We start from the raw sequence: 20064 nt of genomic DNA, 5'->3' as shown, positions 1-20064 counted from the left end.
GTAAAACAGAGTGGAACTTGGCTCAAAGTTAGTGCAATATATGTTGGATATTATTACAAAGGAAGGAAAGGTGCATTTAGGTGCACCTAACATATAAAAATCCTTTTGAGAACTTTTCTAAAAATATCATCTCTGTATCATCTGAATCCAAGAGAATTGGGAGAGGTTAGTTCAAATCACCTGAGGGATCTTGTAATATTATTGATACACCCTATCTCAAACATCCTTAATCTCCACTTCTCCTTTCCCCTGCCCCTCCCCTCTAATTCCTTCCTTGGGTCTTTGGGAATTATGTCTTTCCATCCACTTACCCTCTTGGAAAAAAACCAGCTTTGTTCTCCTGTTTCTTCTAGCTTTTCTGTCTCTTTCCCCACCGCCTCCCATTCTCTCTCTCAATTATTGAGTCACCATGCCCGTTTCTTCCATTTCATTCTCACTCTCCATTTTTTCCCTTTAAGCCCTACAATCTAATTTTCATCTTCACAAAAATTTTCCTAGTGACCTTCTGACTATCAGCTTTCTTCACTTCCTGTGCATCACCAAGTTCTTTGGGTTCTGCGCTTGAAATACCTCTTCCACCGGCTTTCCTTACTTTCCATTGAATTTAGACTCCCAGTCCCTCATGCTGGAATATTCTATCATCTTCTTATTTGGGTTCCATTCCTCTACCTTCTTCCCTCAGGAACTTATTCTGCATTGATTTGTTCAGTCAGTCAAATCTATGATTGAGTTGTGACAGGTACGCAGCATACAGAATGATTCAGTGGTTGCCTTACCTAGAGGAGCAGACAGGTATGGGAAGGACAGAGAAGTAAATGGGTGATAGGTCTGCGTGTGGTAACTGTGAGTGCTAACGGGGCATCAGGCAGCACTTATTGGGAATCTAGAAGGGCTGGGAAAGTTGAGACAGGTGCCTTCCAATCTATTTCAGATGCAACATTGTTATTTGACCTGGTAGTTAAAGGAGGAGAAAGATTTGCCAAGGAAGAGAGGAATCAAAAAGCAGTGTCAGGAAGATATAGCAATAACTCCCTTAAAGGCACCTCTGTCAATTGCACCAGTCACATGCTTTAGTAGATAAAACATAAAATCAGCCATAGAAACACTTGTCTCTCTGAAGTTAGGGGCACTTCTGCTTGGTACCCACCTCCCAGTACTTAACTCTATGTCTAGAAAACAGGCTTGTTCTTGTTCAGTGGCTGTGTAATGTCTGACTCTGCAACCCTATGAACTGTCACCTACCTCTGTTCATAGAACTTCCTCTGTCCATGGAATTTGCAGGCAAGAATATTGGAGTGGGTTTCCATTTCCTCCTAGACACTCAATAAACATTTGTTGGAAGGATTCATACATGAGTATGATCGATTTGGCCAGTCCTTTTGTTGGAACTTGGGGTGTGTTGAAGGAATGGGTAGAAATAAGACCTCCTGAACTCACCTCAGTCCTTTCTCCTGCTCTAAAACCTCCAGTAGACTCCCTCTGTAAGGGTTTTTCCAACCTCAGCACTATTGACATTTTGGACAGGTTAATTCTTTGTTGTGTATCGCAGGAGGTTTGGGAACATCCTCAGCCACTGCCTACCAGTAGCAACACCACCACCACCAACGCCACCACCACCACAAATACCAACACCACCAACAATACCACCACCACCACCACCTCCACCAACACCACCACCACCAATACCACTACCACCAACACCACCTCCACCAACACCACCACTACCAATTCCAATACAACCACCAACAACACCACCAACAACACCACCACCATCAATACCAATACCACCAACACTAACACCACCACCACCAACAATAACAACACCACCACCAGTACCACCAATACTAACACCAACACCACCTACACCAATACAACAGCCCCTGCCTTGCTGTGTTATGACAACCAAAAATGTGTCCAGACATTGCCAAATGTCCCCAGGGGAATAAAATCACCCTTGGTTGAGAGCCACTGTGTGTGATCCTCAAAGTTGTAAAGGAGTTGTTCTTTTAAATACTTTAGAGGGAGTAAAATACCATCTTCAAATTCCTCTTCAGCATATTGTATGACATAAACATTATTTTCCTATTTTACAGATGAAGTTTTCAAAATAGAATAAAACAAATATACCAAAGCAATACTGTGTTAATTTATATTAATTCCGAGAGCTTATGGTTAAAATTTTTACAGACACAGCCAACGAGAAAATGAGAAAAGGACCCTTGCATCTGTATCTGCTGATGGCAGGAACATAACGCTCACTGATCCACTGAATTACACACACCTGGGGATCACTGTCACCCTCCCCGATGGAACTCTTTTTGAAGCAAGGGCAGAAATTGGAATTCTTACAAGAAATATTTTAATAAGAGGATCTGACAATGTGGAGTGGAATAACAAAATCCCAGCGTGTCCTGATGGATTTGACACAGGTAACTTTAGTAGCCTTAGTGTGTCAACTTAAATGTTTCCAGACATTGCAGAAATATTCCCTGTGGGCAAAATCAGCTCCTGTTCAGAACTAATAGACTTGGTTATGCACTGGCAATAAATAAGCCCCAAATTTTAGTGAGTTAAAATGGTAAAGGTTTATTTCTTATTTATGCTGCATGTGTCCAGTATGAGTCAACAGGGGGGCTCTGACTCATACAGGGGGACACTAATTTTCCAGTGTCTGGGCTGATGGAAGCTTCATCTCCACATGGGTGTCCATGGTCTCTGAGATAGGAGATCAGAAGCCCGGGAAGTTAAGCACTAGCAGTTAGTTACTTTGGTCCTGAAGGGACATGCGTCTCTTCTACTCAGGTGTCAATAGTTGGGACTGGTTCTATGGCTGTCCTTAACCTACCATAGTTCTCATATATATAATAGGTATGTATGTATATGGACTTCTCTGGTAGCTCAGCAGTAAAGAATCCACCTGCAGTGCAGCAGCTGTGGAAAACGCAAGTTCCACGGGTCGGGAAGATCCCCTGGAGGAGGACGTGGCAACCTACTCCAGTATTGTTGCCTGGAGAATCTCACGGATAGAGGAGCCTGGCAGGCTACAGTCCATAGCGCTGCAAAGAGTTGGACACGACTGAAGCGACTTAGCATGCACACATGTGTATGTGTGTATATATGTTTACATAAAACTATGTATAACTATATAAATGAGTATAGTTAGGAAGCATGGTACATTTAAGTCTCTTTAAATATTTTATGTGATCACTACTGCTGTTGTTGTTGGTTAGTTGCTAAGTCATGTCCGACTCTTTGAGACCCTGTGGACTGCAGCCGGCTAGGGTCCGGCTAGATTCTCCAGGCAAGAATACTGGAGTGGGTTGCCGTTTCCTTCCCCAGGGGATCGAACATGCATCTCCTGCATTGGCAGGCAGATTCTTTACCACTGAGCCGCCAGCGAAGCCCACTGCCATTACAATCCTATACGTAGTAGAATAATAACTGGTACACCTTAGGTACAGCCTTGTCTTCAGGGGGAAGCATAAGACAAAGCTCAATGGATTCAATGTCAAGTGACCTGCATTCTGATTCCAGTTCATCTTCATCATCTCACTATGTCCATTGTAAACCTAGTTTCATCCTGATTTATATAAAAATACTTCCTGTTCTGCCAACCTACTATCATTTTAAGAATTAAGTGAGATAATGCATGTTCTAATCTTGTACCAGTGTAAAATTGTATCAACTATGTTAATCCCAAATGTTGTGGAAAATAAATTCAGAGATAATAAAGCAAAATACCTTTATCAGCATTCATTCAGCCATTCAAATATTTATCTAGTATCTTTGAAAGATACTAAAGTAAGTACTTTTGTGCTTCTCTGGTAGCTCAGACAGTAAAGAATCTGCCTGCAATGCGGGAGACCTGGGTTCAGTCCCTGGTTTGGGATGATCCCCTGGAGAGGGCATGGCAACCCACTCCAGTATTTTTGCCTGGAGAGTCCCTTATGGACTGAAGAGGCTGTCAGGCTATAGTCCATGGTGTCACAAAGAGTCAGACATGACTGAACGACTAAGCACAGCACAGCAAAGTAAGTACTTTAGGGAATGCAGAGGGGAATAAGACAAGGCACTTACCTTCCTTATTGTGCAGAAGAGAAGATAACATGAATGCAAGCAATTATGTTCTAGGATAAGATTAAAATTATATGTAAATAAAAAGATATAACTAGATGTGAAAAGCAGTCTTTATATAATGAGAAGATTTTGACATGGTTTTCCTTTATTGTATCTTAAATTTTATTTTTAAAGGTGAATTTGCTACACAGACCTGTCTCCAAGGAAAGTTTGGAGAAGAAATAGGAAGTGACCAGTTTGGAGGCTGCATTATGCTTCATGCTCCTATAGCTGGTGCTAACATGGTAACTGGAAGGATAGAGTATGTAGAGGTAAGAGGCACTATTATTAGCAGTTTGCCCAGAGTTGTCTGTACAATGAGTATGTATTGAGCACCTGCTTTTTGCCAGATGCTGATTATAATAATGTTTGGTAGAGGAGACAGATAAACAGATAGTGTCAATACAACTGTTATTCATGTATGTAATCATGCCGAAATTTTGTTTCTCTGCTTTTCTTATACCCACTCCATTTCAAATTCATTAACAAGTTCTATCCCAAAATAGTGTATCCTGAATCCACTATTTTTCCAGCACTCCACCTGGTTCCGAACCCAAACCACTGTCACCTCTCACCTGGACTACTATGCTTTTCTCCTAACTGATCTTCCTGCTTCCACCTTTTCTGCAACGTAATCTCCATACCACAGCCAAAGTTCAGCTTTTTTATTTTTTAATTTATTTTATTGGAGAATAATTGCTTTACAGTCTTGCATTGGTTTCTGCCATACATCCCCATGAATCAGCCACAGGTATACATATGTCCCCTCCCTCCTGAACCCCCCTCCCATCTCCCTAGAGCCTATTATCCAGAGTGAAGTAAGTCAAAAAGAGAAAGACAAGTAACATATATTAGCGCATGCATATGGAATCTAAAAAGATGGTACTGATGAACTTGTTTGCAGGGGAGCAATGGAGACATAGACATAGAGAAGAGACTTGTGGACAAAGTTCAGGCTTTAAAGTGTGAATCAGATCTTGCCACACTGTGTTCGAAACTCTTCAGGAGCTTCACAGTACACTTAAAACAAAATGTCTAAGCTCTTCCCAAAGGAGGCACATCATCTGACCCCACTCTGGCCTCTTGCTGTCTTGTGTGAACCATCCTTGGCGCCCGCCATGCTGGCCACATAAGCCTCCCTGTGACATGTGACCACATCAGGCACGTTCCTAGCTCAGGTCTTTGCACAAGCTCTTCATCTTCCTTAGAATGCTTCTCTGCCAGGTACTTCTGTGTTCACACTCATTTCAGTCAAATCTCTTCTCAAATGTGTCTCTTCAGAGAGGCCGTGCTTCACCACCTTTATTTGAAAGAGCTGCCAAACTCCTATTTTTCTTTATTAACTCATAACTTCAGATATATTTTTGTTTTATTTTTTAATCTCTTCTTCTAGAACATAAGCAGTCCTTCTAGTTTTCTACTGATTCCCCTGTAGCTGGAGCAGTGCTTGGCACATAGCAGATTCTTAATTGACTATAAATTGAACAAATACATAAATAAAAGAATAAATATGCAAGTTATGCCCAAGATATCAGGAGCTCTTCTGTATCTTCAGTCTGTATAATCTGGGTTTAGCACAGTTTTTATCAAGTGTTCAATAAAAAGAAGGAGGGTGCAAAGGAAAGAAGGATAGTAAAATCCATAAATCTGTTAAATTGAGAACACCCAATTGTAGTAAAGGTGGCAGAGTCAATGGCTACATTTGGTAAAACTCTCCTCCTCCTAGGTTATGTTACACAATTGTAACTTCTGGATATGGACTAAGTGAGGTTACCAGGGTTGACCTGTATGGTAAATATTAGTAATAGTTAATTTTTATTTTTATATGAAGAATGAAAGTAAATGGATGACCTAACATTTTATTTCCAAACCTCATAAGATTATATTATACAGATACAAACACATACGCACACACAGAGGCATCTTCTGTCTTAGATTATTAGATCATTTTGGTTGTTCAATCACTAAGTCGTATCCGACTCTGCAACTCCATGAACTGCAGCATGCCAGGCTCTCCTGTCCTTCACTATCTCCCGGAGTTTGCTCAGATTCATGTCCATTGAGTTGGTGATGCTGTATAATTATTTCATCCTCTGCTGCCCACTTCTCCTTTTGCCTCCCATCTTTCCCAGCATCAAGGTTTTTTCTAATGAGTTGGCCCTTCGCATCAGGTGGATTGTAGACCTTTGAAAGTATAGCAGAGTGGTTAGTAAGAGCGCCAACTCTCTAATCAGACCAGTGGGTTTAAGTGGAGCTTTGTGACTATGAAATAGATACTCAGCATTTCTACATTTCACTTTCTTCATCTATAAAATGAAGCTTCTGATGAGTGGCTACTTCCTAGGATTATAGTAGAGTGTGATCATGCATATGACATTTAGCAAAATATCTGGCACTTGATAAATATTCAAGAAATATTTCTTATAATTCAGTAAGGATTAAAAGGAGGAGAAAAAGAAGTATTTTAAGAGGTTGTGTTTTGCTCAACACCACAGTTTCATAACAGAGTAAGGTGAAAAGCAGAGCAGTTGAAGATGACTTTTGTTCATTCATTCATTTTATAAAAAGCATGAGCACACATGGGCTGTTATATTCATATATTGAATAAAACAAGGTGGGATGGGGGTCAAAGAACATTTTAAAATGATAAACAGGAATAATATGGGAGAGATCAATGCATTAATAATAATTAATGTGAATGTGGATATTATTTTGAAGCAAGAAAGTATGAGCCAGGCAAACTCTATGTGTATCACTGAATAGCTGTGATTTCTGGGCTTGACAGATATTCCATGCTGGTCAGGCATTCCGGTTGGGACGATATCCAATACATTGGCACCTGCTTGGAGATTTACAGTTTAAATCTTATGTAAAAGGCTGTGCAATTCACCAGACCTATAACAGGGCTATTACTATCCATAACACACATCACCTTCTGGTCGAGAGGAATATTATATATGATATCAGGGGAGGAGCATTTTTTATAGAAGACGGCATTGAACACGGCAATATCCTGCAATATAACTTGGCAGTATTTGTACATCAGAGTACTAGTCTTCTGAATGACGATGTGACCCCAGCCGCATTTTGGGTAACCAATCCAAACAACACCATACGACACAATGTGGCTGCTGGTGGCACTCACTTTGGCTTTTGGTACCGAATGAACAACCACCCTGATGGGCCATCCTATGACCGAAACATTTGCCAAAAAAGAGTCCCTCTTGGAGAATTCTTTAACAACACTGTTCATTCTCAAGGTTGGTTTGGATTGTGGATCTTTGAAGAATATTTCCCCATGCAGACAGGATCGTGTACTTCTTCGGTGCCAGTGCCTGCGGTATTTCATTCACTCACAACTTGGAATTGTCAAAAAGGAGCTGAATGGGTCAACGGAGGTGCCCTTCAGTTCCATAACTTTGTGATGGTAAATAATTATGAGGCTGGAATTGAAACAAAGAGGATCCTGGCTCCTTACGTTGGAGGATGGGGTGAAACCAATGGAGCAATGATTAAAAATGGCAAAATAGTTGGTCATCTTGATGAACTGGGGATGGGGTCTGCATTTTGCACGACAAAAGGCCTGGTTCTCCCGTTTAATGAAGGACTGACTGTGTCTTCCATACACTTCATGAACTTTGACCGTCCCAGCTGTGCAGCTTTGGGAGTGACGTCCATCACGGGTGTTTGTAACCACAGATGTGGAGGGTGGAGTGCAAAATTCGCTGGCATCCAGTATTCTCACACACCGAACAAGGCTGGCTTTCGATGGGAACATGAAGTGGTACTGATTGATGTTGATGGTTCGCTTACAGGTAAGGTGATGTTTTCATTTCTGATAAAATATTTTGGAACTACATTTTTCGCTTAACACGGACTTGAATTGTCATGGCATATTCAGGTGAATCTTACCTGGTACCAAACCTTCCTAATGGCTTAGAGATGCAGGTCAGCACTAGTCATACATGACAGATCCTTTTCTGGAGAAGTCCCAAGCTATCACATTCAGCCTCCATGTGTGTCCTTTTTTTCCTACATTTTCACTTTGGTTTTGAGTTAATAGCAAATTTTAAACAGGACTGAAGCAACTTAGCAGTAGCAGCAGTATGGAATTAGGGACCACAAAAGAAAGCCATGTCAGTCTGAGAATGTCACTATCTTTTATTCAGTTAATCACATGACTACCCAAATTTTCCAGCCAGTCAGGCCCATAAATGTATTAATTCCAGGTTTATTTACATAAGCAGTGTGGACAGACTGGATACATCCTGTTCAAGTACCTTAGAGGGAAGTAGTAAGTCACAGGCCTACTGTTAGTCTTTTCTTTCCAATCTAAATTCTGAATTTGGAATTGGTTAAAAGAATATGTGAACTTTAGTACAAAATTCAACATTGTAGGTTAAATTTTTCTACCATCTGAAGTAAATATGTAAATATGATTTCTGTAAATGTGATTTCTAGAATTTAGCATTTTTATAAAATTTTAATGATAACTACTTGGCTTCCCTGGTGGCTCAGTGGTAAAGAGTCTGCCTACCAATGCAGGAGACAAAAGTTCGATCCCTGGGTTGGGAAGATCCCCTGAAGAAGGAAATGGCAACCCATTCCATTATTCTTGCCTGGGAAATTCCATGGACAGAGGAGCCTGGAGGGCTACAGTCCATAGGGTGGCAAGAGTCGGACTAAACAAGGCTAACGATTTGGCTAAATAAGATGGGAAGGATGTGTGTGTATGTATGATTCTGCATAATACCTTATAAAAGAGGAAAAACTGATAAGTAACCCTACAGATAGTAACATGTTTTTGAAAGCCTTTGAAAGAAGGTTCATCTCAATAGTCAAACAGATTGAATACTCACCCATAGTTGTTGATTTGTTTCCTATTCTAATTGTGGCTTTAAGAAGGAGAACATTTGGATAATTCCAATATACAGGGCTTTATTGACCTTAATTCCTTAATTCAGCTTAGATTCTTTTTTTTTTTTTAATATTTATGTGTTAGGCTGTGCCAGGTCTTAGTTGTAACATGCAGGATCTTTAGTTGAGGCATATGAACTCTTAGTTGTGGCATTTGTTGATCTAGTTCCCTGACTAGGGGTCAAACTTGGGCCCCCTGCTTTGGGAGCATGGAGTCCTAGGCACTGGACCACCAGGGATGTCCCTCAGTGTAGATTCTTAATATTTGTTGACAGACTCTTGGTTGAGAGCCTAGGCTTTATGGTCAGACAGCCTGGATTTACATCCTTCCTTGTGTCCTTGACCAAGTTACTTATTCCCCATCCCATCCCCTACTTTGTCTCTCATGGGTTCTTCAGATCGCATATTTCTGCTGTGTTCATGATAAGCTCCCTGAGTGAAGAGTGCACTGTAAAGCCTTTTTAGGAGGGCCCCTTACTCCATGACAAAAAAAAGAAAAAATGAACCAAGACTTTTAGATTGTATTGGTGGCACCCTGGATCATAGTAAGCATATGCTGTAGACAGTTTGGCTTTTTAGTTTTCTGACATGAAATGTGCTGTTGCGTCCATTTCCTAGGTCACAAAGGACACACCGTCATTCCACACAGCCCTCTGTTGGACCCTTCTCACTGCACTCAAGAAGCCGAGTGGAGCATAGGGTTCCCCGGGTCTGTCTGTGACGCCTCGGTCAGCTTCCACCGGCTAGCATTCAACAAGCCTTCTCCAGTGTCCCTGCTTGAAAAGGATGTGGTTCTCTCAGACTCTTTTGGTAAGTGGAATGTAATCATGTGACCCACTCATTTAAATATGTTTTCGTCAATTTTCATCATCATCTTCCTGAGTTGTCACTCACTTATTTAGAACACTGGAAAAAGAATAATATTGATATCAGTCAGAAGCCAGGCAGGAAACTAATAACACACCCCGAAACGACTTATGAGGAATATTGAGTAAATGCGTGGATGAGCATGACATTCTGCTGATTAAGGCACCCCAATATCATGGGCTCCCCTGGTAAAGAATCTGCCTGCAATGCAGGAGGCCTGGGTTTGATCCTTGGGTCAGGAAGATCCCCTGGAGGATACTCTAGTATTCTTGCCTGGAGAATCCCATGGACAGAGGAGCCTGGCAGACTACAGTCCATGGGGTCACAGAGAGTCAGACACAACTGAGGGACTAAGCAGTGTGCAACCATAGCCAGTACTGTGACAGAGAGCAGGATAGTTGGCATAGCTTTTGGATTAAGACAGTGAAAATACATCATTGTTTCTGCCCCTGAAAGCAAATTATTTTGATTATCTTTGCTGATTGATGGGGTGGGGTGCATCTGCTAGGTCCCTGGCTGCACCCCAGGTGCCAAAGGCTGTTGATTTACTGAGTCGTTTGAGTAAAGATACTATATGTGGAACACCACATGTGCTTGACATCGTTGCCTGATGAGATTGCATTAATTTACCATCATTATTCATGATCCATCTGGCATTTGCAGCAGCCAGACAAGCAAGTTAAATGGAGATTGGTAGGAATCCTGATCACATCTCCCCGATTTTTTGTTGTGGTATTATTTTCTATATTTTCCCCCCTCAAGGGTTTGGAATTGCTTTTAATTTATTATCTTGATAAAGGGGTGGCACGGGGAAGTATGGTTCCTAAAGTGTTCACTCAGTCCTTCCTACCCAATTTTCGTTCCCTCCATTAGGAACTCTTCCAGTTACTAACTGTGTCTATTTTCATCATGTCTGACCTGGCCTGACTGGACTGGCTCTGATCTTTATATCATTCCATCCATCGCTTTATACACACATCCATCATCTGTCTGAATTATTGGTTAAAATGTGTGTGTTCTCAGTTGCTTAGTTGTGTTCAACTCTTTGTGACCCATGAACTGTAGCCCACCAAGCTCCTCTGTCCACAGAGTTTTCCAGGCAAGAATACAGGAGTGGGTTGCCATTTCCTCCTCCAGGGGATCTTCCCAACCCAGGGATTGAATCCACATCACTTTCATCTCCTGCGTTGGCAGGTGGATTCTTTACCACCTAGCCAGCTGGAAGCTGCATTAGTTAAAACATCTACAATTAATCCACTCTCCTATACACTGTTCTGACAGACTGCAGATTTTGGAAAATAGGAAAAGCATTGGTGCATCAAAGATCTGCTGAACATGATTCTCAAATATAGTTTTCCACACTTTCTGCATAAATCTAATGATACAGCTTCTTGATGACAGTGTTTCCAAATTTCCATGTTTAATGATATTTGCAAGGTAGAAACTTCCAATTTGAAACTAAAATTATGTATCTCAATGTAAGCCAAATGAATTTTGAAAACATGTAGCATGATTATACCAGTAACACTATAGCTGCTATGTTAAATCCATCAGGACATGCTAGGGTTTTGTTACTTCACCCCATATTATCAGATCCTCTTGGTAGGATATTTCTTGCGAGCATTTCAACTTCTGCTCTTTCTCCAAACAGAGTTCTGTATCTATTCCCACCATACTTTTTGGAACTGGAGGAATAACCATAAGATGACCCAGTGGCCTCAATGGACCAGCCATGAGATGAGCAAAGACTCATTCTATGGCCTGGCCTTTGTAAGCTGCCACTCCAGCTGGTTGACCATGGTGGCGTTTAGAGTCTTTGAGAGTTTGTATCAGTTCAGATCCAGAAACTAACAGCTCTTGGAAGGTTTGGATAGTTTGCTCTCCCTAGTAGGCTGTAGCCCCATAAATGGCTAGATTTCTCCCACTGGTGTTAGGTGTTTTAAGTCTATGAATTGGCTTGGATCTAAGAAATAGATGAGAAGTAGCAAGTTTCCACTCAGGTAACTTGAATTAAATCCATGCCCCTAAGATATATATACTTTTTCTATCCATGTATGCCAAACGTCATCTTAGTGTGCTACCCGCTCTTCTCCTAGAAGAGCCTCTTTGCATTGCAGTGGCAGAGGCTCAAGAGGGTGTGTTTCACCAGCAAGCACTTTTTAAGCTTTTACAGAGTCAGTTCTGCTAATAGTTCCTGGGCTGAAGTAGCCACCCAGTATCAACAGAACAGGAGAGTATTCTGCCCTCGAGGACAGGAGAGGAGTGGATATTTGCTGAATAACCCAAATTATCATTGTTCTTCTCATATACTGCATATCTTTTTAAACTGTTTTTAGTGCCTCTGGTCGTGGGCTCTTCAAAACTTAATGCTAATTCGTAAGCCTAAGAATATGTTCGCCCTTGATATTGGAATTCATTTTGCTTTATTCCCTAGTGGCTCAGATGATAAAGAACCCACCTACAATGCAGAAGACCCAGGTTCGATCCCTGGGTTGGGAAGACCCCCCCAGAGAAGGGCATGGCAACCACTCTAGTATTCTTGCCTGGAGAATCCCATGGACAGGGGAGCCTGGCGAGCTACAGTCCGTGGGGTCACAGAGTCAGACACAGCTGAAGCGACTTAGCATGCATGTACACATCCCCAAAGGAAAAGAATGACAGTTTATTTTTGTTTTGTTCATTTTTTGTTTTTTTAACTTTGGTGTGCTTTTGTTACTTGTTTTTTAAAAATGTTTGCTTTATATTGGAGTATAGCCAATTAACAATGTTGTGATAATTTCAGGTGGACATCTAAGGGACTCAGTCATGCGTATACATGTATCTATTCTCCTCCAAATTCCCCTCCCATCCAGGCTGCCACATAACAATAAGCAGAGTACCCTGTGCTGTGCAGTAGGACCTTGTTGATTATCCATTTTAAATATAGCTGTGTGTGCTTGACAGTCTATTTTGTAATCTCACTTCTGACTTCTTCCTCCTAATTTGGAAAGGGAAGAGGTTGCAAATTTAATGTAAAATTCAATCAAAGATAAAAGAAGGGAAAGGAAAAAATATAATTAATCACAGATTTTTTTTTCTTTATATTGTGAGAGATATTTTCAAATCTTCACCCGAAGTTGTCAGGCATTTATTCAGATTAAATCTTTTCCCCATAACAGGTAGTTCAGATTTCAGGTTTGTCATTCACAAAATTTAGAGTATTACAGCCAGTGTTAGAGACTGCTTGTAGCCTAGTTCCCTAAGAGCTATCAATCAAAGATTGCCATTCATACTCATTAGGCTGATTTTTATCAACACAGCAAGTATGAGAGAATCTAATAATGTTTAAGACATATATTTACATACTCTGCAAATCAAAGATGTTGAAGAAGAATAGAAATGGAATTATATTTCAGATCAGTGATATTTTTTAAATTGTATTGATATATTTAAGCACTTTGTCTTAGTCATTATGTCATCATATTTCAATTTTACCTTTCTCCAGGGAATATAAGCTCCGTATCAATTCAAAATTCCAAGTGATAAAACATTTTATGTTTCAGTTAAGTGTGATATTAAGTATTGGGGCTTTCAGGTCAACAAAGACATTTAGAACATAAGTAATGAAATGCTATACTGATCTCTTTAGAGACTTCCATTGACTAGACTAATATTTACCTTTGCACTTACTCATAAGAGAAGAAATTTTCTAGAGGTAGATTACTATTGTTTGTTTATGTCCTATAGGCACAAGCATTGTTCCCTTTCAGAAGAAACGACTGACTCATATGTCTGGCTGGATGGCTCTGATTCCAAATGCAAAACACATTAACTGGTATTTTAAAGGTGTAGATCACATAACCAACATATCATATACGTCAACATTCTATGGATTTAAGGTAAATAAAGAGTTGCATAATCCATCTTCTGATCACTTATGTTGCATATTATTCTAACGCAGCCCACTCACACCAGTTGTGAGACCCAGACTGTCCTTGCCTCACATATTTATACTTTTCATGACCCATCTTAAATCTCAGAAGCAAGCCAAAAAAATCCTTCTTCAAAAATCAGAGTAAGCAATCTTTCTGCCACATCCCTGTAGTACTAAGCTTATTATATCCATGATAATAGCTAACATTTATTGAGTACTTATGATGTTTTGGAAAATAGTAAAGGGCTTTATTATTTGTATTGTGAAATACAGCAGATACAGAAAATTACAGGCCCAAATCCCATATGCCCACTCCCTAGCTATCTGAATCGAACATTCTGTAACATTCTGTGACTCTTTACTTCAGATTTTTTTAAGAAATAAATATTTTTGGATGAAGCGGAAGTCCTCTGCGTGGCTTACTCTGATATCAATCGTCACTCTCTACTGCTAACGGTCACCAGTTTCCTGAATTGTGTATTTTCCTCCCTGCTCGCATTCTTCTGCTTATACTACATGTGGCAACCAAAAAAAAATGCCTAGCATTGTTTCAGATGTTTTGAAATATTATAGAAATTAAATACTCTCTGAATGTATGCATATGTATATGTGTAAATATATACCTATATATACATATACGTATATATGTACATATAAACACATACATATACATATATGTGCATATGTATATATGTATGTGCATATATGTACATATATACATATATAAGAGAGAGAAGGAAAAAAAACTTTCATTGCCTTAGTGATAAACTTAGCATTATTGCCATAGACAGATAAAATGTTAAACAAAATATAAATGCAAAATGAAAAACAAACTAAACCAAAACTCAGCTTTTAATATAGGAGTTAAGTGATTCATGTCATCAAAATGAGTGTATATTATGCAGTATATTAACATTTGAAATAAACTTTAATAGGAAGAAGACTATGTAATCATATCCCATAACTTCACTCAAAATCCTGACATGTTTAATATCATTGATATGAGGAATGGCTCTTCAAATCCACTGAATTGGAATACTAGCAAGAATGGAGACTGGCACCTTGAAGCAAACACTAGTACTCTGTATTACCTGGGTATGTATTCAGTAGGCAAAAGTGATTTATTTATTGCTTCATCTCAAGAAGGAGAATAGTGGCTCAATGGGCAAATGCATTATACAGTGCCTTGTATAGAGCAGGATTTAAGGAGTGTTTGTTGAATTAAAGAATGGAGAGTAAATTTATGCTGGAGGAGGCCTTGAACTGAGTTAAGAACTTACGTTTTATGCTTGGAGGTAGCACCATCATTCATAACTGACTCCAAAATTTATTTTACAAAATTAGAGGAAATGAGTACAATGAACTATCATATATTTTGTTTCTGTTTTTATTGTTTAACTATTTTTGGAAAATAAAAATATTTAAGGATTCTGTTATTGAGAATAAGAGTTCTCAAACATTTGTTTTTGTCAAGATACTTTGACTCTACTTCTCAGGTGTGTATTTTGTCGGAATCTCTTCATACCTATTCCATACATTTGAATTATACTAAGTTACTATCTAAAGAGTATTTTCAAATTGCCATGATTTTGTTTACATTCAGATGCTTTGATCATCATGTTAGTTTAAACTGCTTTTATTTTCACTTCCAGTGTCAGGAAAAAATGACCTTCATCAGAGCCAGTCCATTTCTGGGACCCTGGATCCTGATGTGAAGGACGTTATTATTAATTTCCAAGCTTACTGCTGTGTTCTCCAGGATTGCTTTCCTGTACATTCTCCATCAAGAAAACCAATTCCCAGGAAGCGACCAGCCGCATATAAGTATACAGGCCTTCTGTTCATTATTACGCTTCAGTAGTTCCTGACAGCATCCTTTTCCTGTGTCATCCTGGCTGAGATACTGTGCCCTCCTCCTGCACAGAGCGTCCCGAAACACTTCCACACTCACTGCCTCATTTGAGCATTATAGCCACCCTGATGACAAGATGGAAAAATCTCACAAAAATGATGTGTGAAAGTTACTAGGAATCTCATACTTGCAGAATGTTAGATCAGAAGTATTAGACCAACTCCCTTATTATTTGATGAGAGAGCTGACGCCCAAAGACCTTAAATGAATTACCTGAGATCACAAAACTTCTCGATGACACACTCAGAACAGCACCAGAAATTATCTCCTCATTGATCCAGTGCTTTCTTGTGCTGTGCTGTGCTTCGTTGCTCAGTCGTGTCTGACTCTTTTCAACCCCATGGACTATAGCCCACCAGGCTACAGCTTCTCTGTTCATGGGATTCTCCAGGCAAGAATACTAGAGTGGGTTGCCATGCCCTCATCCAGGGGATCTTCCCAACCTAGGGATTGAACCCAGATCTCCCACATTGCAGGTGATTTCTTTACTGTCCGAGCCACCAAGGAAGCACAAGAATATTGGAGGGGGTAGCCTATTCCTTCTCCACGGGATCTTCCTGACCCAGGAATCAAACCAGGCTCTCCTGCATTGCAGGCAGATTCTTTACCAGCTGAGCTACCAGGGAAGCAATGCTTCCTTAGCAGATGGCATTTCTTTATCTAGAATAACAGTCTTTTTGTGTCTCTGTGTTTGTGTTTTTATTTTTCACTGAAGTGTAGGTGATTTATAATGTTGTGCTAGTTTCTGGTGTACAGCAAAGTGATTCAGTTATATATATATATTTTTCATATTCTTTTCCATTATAGTTTATTACAAGATATTGTGTGTAATTCCCTTGTTATACAGGAGGACTTTATTGTTTATTTTATACATAGTAGTGTATCGGACACAACTGAAGCAACTTAGCAGCAGCAGTAGCAGCAGTGTGTATCTGCTAATCCCAAACTCCTAATTTATCCCTCTTACCCCTTTTTCCCTTTGGTAACCATAAGTTTGTTTCCTGTGTCTATGAGTCTGTTTCCGATTTGTAAATAAAATTCATTTGTATCATTTGTTAGATAGACTAACTGTCTTGGTCAAATCTCATAATACAGCTTGTTAAATTTTATTTCAGATATTTGATTTCCTAAATATATGTTAACTCTCTTAGTTAAAAATAATTTTTCTATCTTTGAAACTTGTAAAGCCCTTTACCTATATTTCTCATATGAAACGTCACTTTCTACCTCATATTATAGTAATTACCATATATGGTGGTACTAGTTCGTGACAGTACTAGTCTTTAAGACCTTTAAAGGCATGATCCTGATTTGATGTATATTGCGTCCCCTACAGGCAAATGATAACCATAAAAATAATGTTGGTAATAATAAAAATTAACAATCAATGGTAACCCATTCCAGTACTCTTACCTGGCAAATCCCATGGACGGAGGAGCCTGGAAGGCTGCAGACCATGGGATCGCTAGGAGTTGGACACGACTGAGTGACTTCACTTTCACTTTTCACTTTCATGCATTGGAGAAGGAGTTGGCAACCCATTCCAGTGTTCTTGCCTGGAGAATCCCAGGGACGGGGGAGCCTAGTGGGCTGCCGTCTCTGGGGTCGCACAGAGTCGACACGACTGAAGCGCCTTAGCCGCCGCAGGCATGTAAGAGCCCAGTACTGCACATCAAGTACAAATCAATATTATTTATTAAGTGAATTATAATTTCAAAATATACAGATACTGTGATAACTGTTGCACAAAAGAATAATAATTGAATTTGTTTATACATTCAACCATAAAAAAAAAAATTTACTGAGTACCTGCCATGTACCAGGCACTGTGCTGAGCACTGAGATTAGGTTGAGAACAGAGATGTGGCCTCTGCCCCCCTAACATATACTTCACATATATACCATAGGATAGGGTTTTTCCTCCCACAATATGAGTTCTGCTCACTAGAAATAGTTGCAGTTGGACTTGTTAGTTTGTATTTTGCACATAGCTATCAGTGAGAGCGGGCTTCTCTGGTGGCTCAGCGGTAAAGAGCCTTCCTGCAATGCAGGAGACCCAGGTTCAATCCCTGGGTCGGGAAGATTCCCTGGAGAAGAGCATGGCAACCCCCTCCAGTATGCTTGCCTGGAGAATCCCATGGATGGAGGAGCCTGGTGGGCTGCATTCCATAGAGTCAAAAGAGTTGGACACAACTGAAGCAACTAACCAGCAGCAGCATCAGTGAGAACAAACAGACTCTTGATCCAAAACTGTACCTCAGGAATAGAATATACAGTTCTAACTACACAACACACAAGTGCTTAGTCCAAGAGATATTAGGCTTTATTGATCATAACAATGGGCAATTAGAAGAATATATAGCATCTAGTATAGTGCTGCTGGGCGTAAGACTGAAAGGCTTGAGAAAAGCTAGATAAACTCAACTATTGAATCTGCACAATGCTGATCAAGTTATTCAGTTAGATAGATATAACCTTTAAACAACCTTCATTGAGATCGCTTCATGAAAAAATGTATTATTGTGAGTTTAAACAATCCTAAATGATCCGCTAGCTTCTCTTTTAAACCCATGCAGACACAATTTTTATAACAGGATTTCTGAGCAACAGATTTTTTTAGTAATTACACCTGAGTAATTAAAATGTGTCATAAATATTTACTTTTAACCAAACAAACTATATTGGTTATTCTTTAGACTTCCTGCATTAATATCAGAACATTTTTTAAATTTCTTACTCAGGCAGTATAGCAACCTCTGTGATCATTTTTAAACAGAAAAATACCCTCAACTGTGAAATAATATTGTTTGTAACAGTTAGTACTGAGGTCGGAGAAGGCAATGGCACCCCACTCCAGTACTCTTGCCTGGAAAATCATATAAGCGAAGGAGCCTGGTGGGCTGCAGTCCATGGGGTCGCTAAGAGTCGGATACGACTGAGCGACTTCCCTTTCACTTTTCACTTTTATGCATTGGAGAAGGAAATGGCAACCCACTCCAATGTTCTTGCCTGGAGAATCCCAGAGACGGGGGAGCCTGGTGGGCTGCCATCTATGGGGTCGCACAGAGTCGGACACGACTGAAGTGACTTAGCAGTAGCAGTAGCAGTACTGAGACAGTTTCTAGCAGGCATAGTGATGGTAAGTAGAGATGGTGTCTCCTCCAACACACTTTCCCTATGCTGTGCTATGCATCCACAGTCAGTCGTGTCTGACTCTTTGCAACCCCACGGACCGTAGCCCACCAAGTTGCTGTGTCCATGGAATTTTCCAGTCAAGAATAGTGAAGTGAGTTGCCATTTCCTTCTCCAGGGGATCTTCCCAATCCAGGGACTGAACCTGTATCTCTTGCATTCCTGCACTGACAGGAGGATTCTCTACCACTGGTGCCACCTGGAAAGCCACACACTTTCCACATTTATTTCAATTTAACACAGCACTTTTCACTCTGGTTATAGACTGCTATCTGTGCCCCTAGCCCAGGGGCTTACTCTCATTGACCCATCCTTTCCAATGCAGAGACCATTCTTCCAGGCCTCCTTCACAGAATTTAGCCAACTATATGCCCTCTTGTCATTTTCCCCTGAAATAGCACCACATCTAAGAATCTTTGGACAGAGGATGCGTTTCTTTTCACTTTCCCACCTGTGCACACACTGCTATATTTAAAGTAGGTAACTAACAAGGACGTACTGCACAGCACAGAGAACTCTGCTCCATATGATGTAACAACCTAAATGGGTAAAGAATTTGAAAAGGAATAGGTACTTGTTTATGTATAACTGAATCTCTTTGCTGTTCACCTGAAACTATCACAACATTGCTAATCAACTATGCTTCAATATAAAATTAAAAAGTTTTAGAAGAGAAATCTTCTAAAGAAATCAAATTATTCGTGTGAAAGAAAAAATTAGGGTATCACAATAAGGCTTTAGTAGGAGAAAAAGTGATTCAGATAGTTTTCTTCAATGGAGAAAAATCTCTATGTAGTTATGTGTGTTGAGTCTTTTACTAACTGCATACATTAGCTTGTCAGTGAAATTACAAACTATCTAGTTTGCATTCTGTTATCCCCAAAACATCTAGTATAGTGCTACAGCCTAAGGAGATGCTTATTAAATAAACAGAGATAATACTAAATGGAAATATTTCTTTTCTCTTTTCAGCTTATGGTCGAATAATTCTTTCTGGCAATCATCTCGAGAAAATAATTATACCATACCTTACCCAGGAGCAAATGTTGTTATTCCTGAAGGTAAATGCATAAATGTAAATAAATAAAATGCTTGTGTTTATCACCTTTAGGAAAGATGCCACAGTACTTAGCAGTTAGGCTAGATA

The 20064-nt window shown here is 39.9% G+C and overlaps 1 protein-coding gene across 1 annotated transcript in view; it reads left to right on the top strand.

Moving 5' to 3' along the window:
* LOC120879074 (fibrocystin-L) overlaps positions 1–20064 on the top strand; it is a 177423-nt gene that overhangs the window by 103078 nt on the left and 54281 nt on the right. The window contains exons 47-54 of the mRNA XM_040262130.1: positions 2188–2429; positions 4252–4388; positions 6902–7931; positions 9652–9843; positions 13627–13778; positions 14749–14908; positions 15466–15637; positions 19890–19978. Of these exons, the coding sequence (XP_040118064.1) occupies positions 2188–2429; positions 4252–4388; positions 6902–7931; positions 9652–9843; positions 13627–13778; positions 14749–14908; positions 15466–15637; positions 19890–19978 (2174 nt within the window). The remainder of the gene's footprint in view (positions 1–2187; positions 2430–4251; positions 4389–6901; positions 7932–9651; positions 9844–13626; positions 13779–14748; positions 14909–15465; positions 15638–19889; positions 19979–20064) is intronic.

Source organism: Oryx dammah, unplaced genomic scaffold, assembly GCF_014754425.2.
Source record: "Oryx dammah isolate SB20612 unplaced genomic scaffold, SCBI_Odam_1.1 HiC_scaffold_19, whole genome shotgun sequence".
NCBI classification, from domain to species: Eukaryota; Metazoa; Chordata; class Mammalia; order Artiodactyla; family Bovidae; genus Oryx; species Oryx dammah.
Note: the sequence above shows the minus strand (reverse complement) of the source record. Positions and strands in the feature narration are given on the sequence as shown.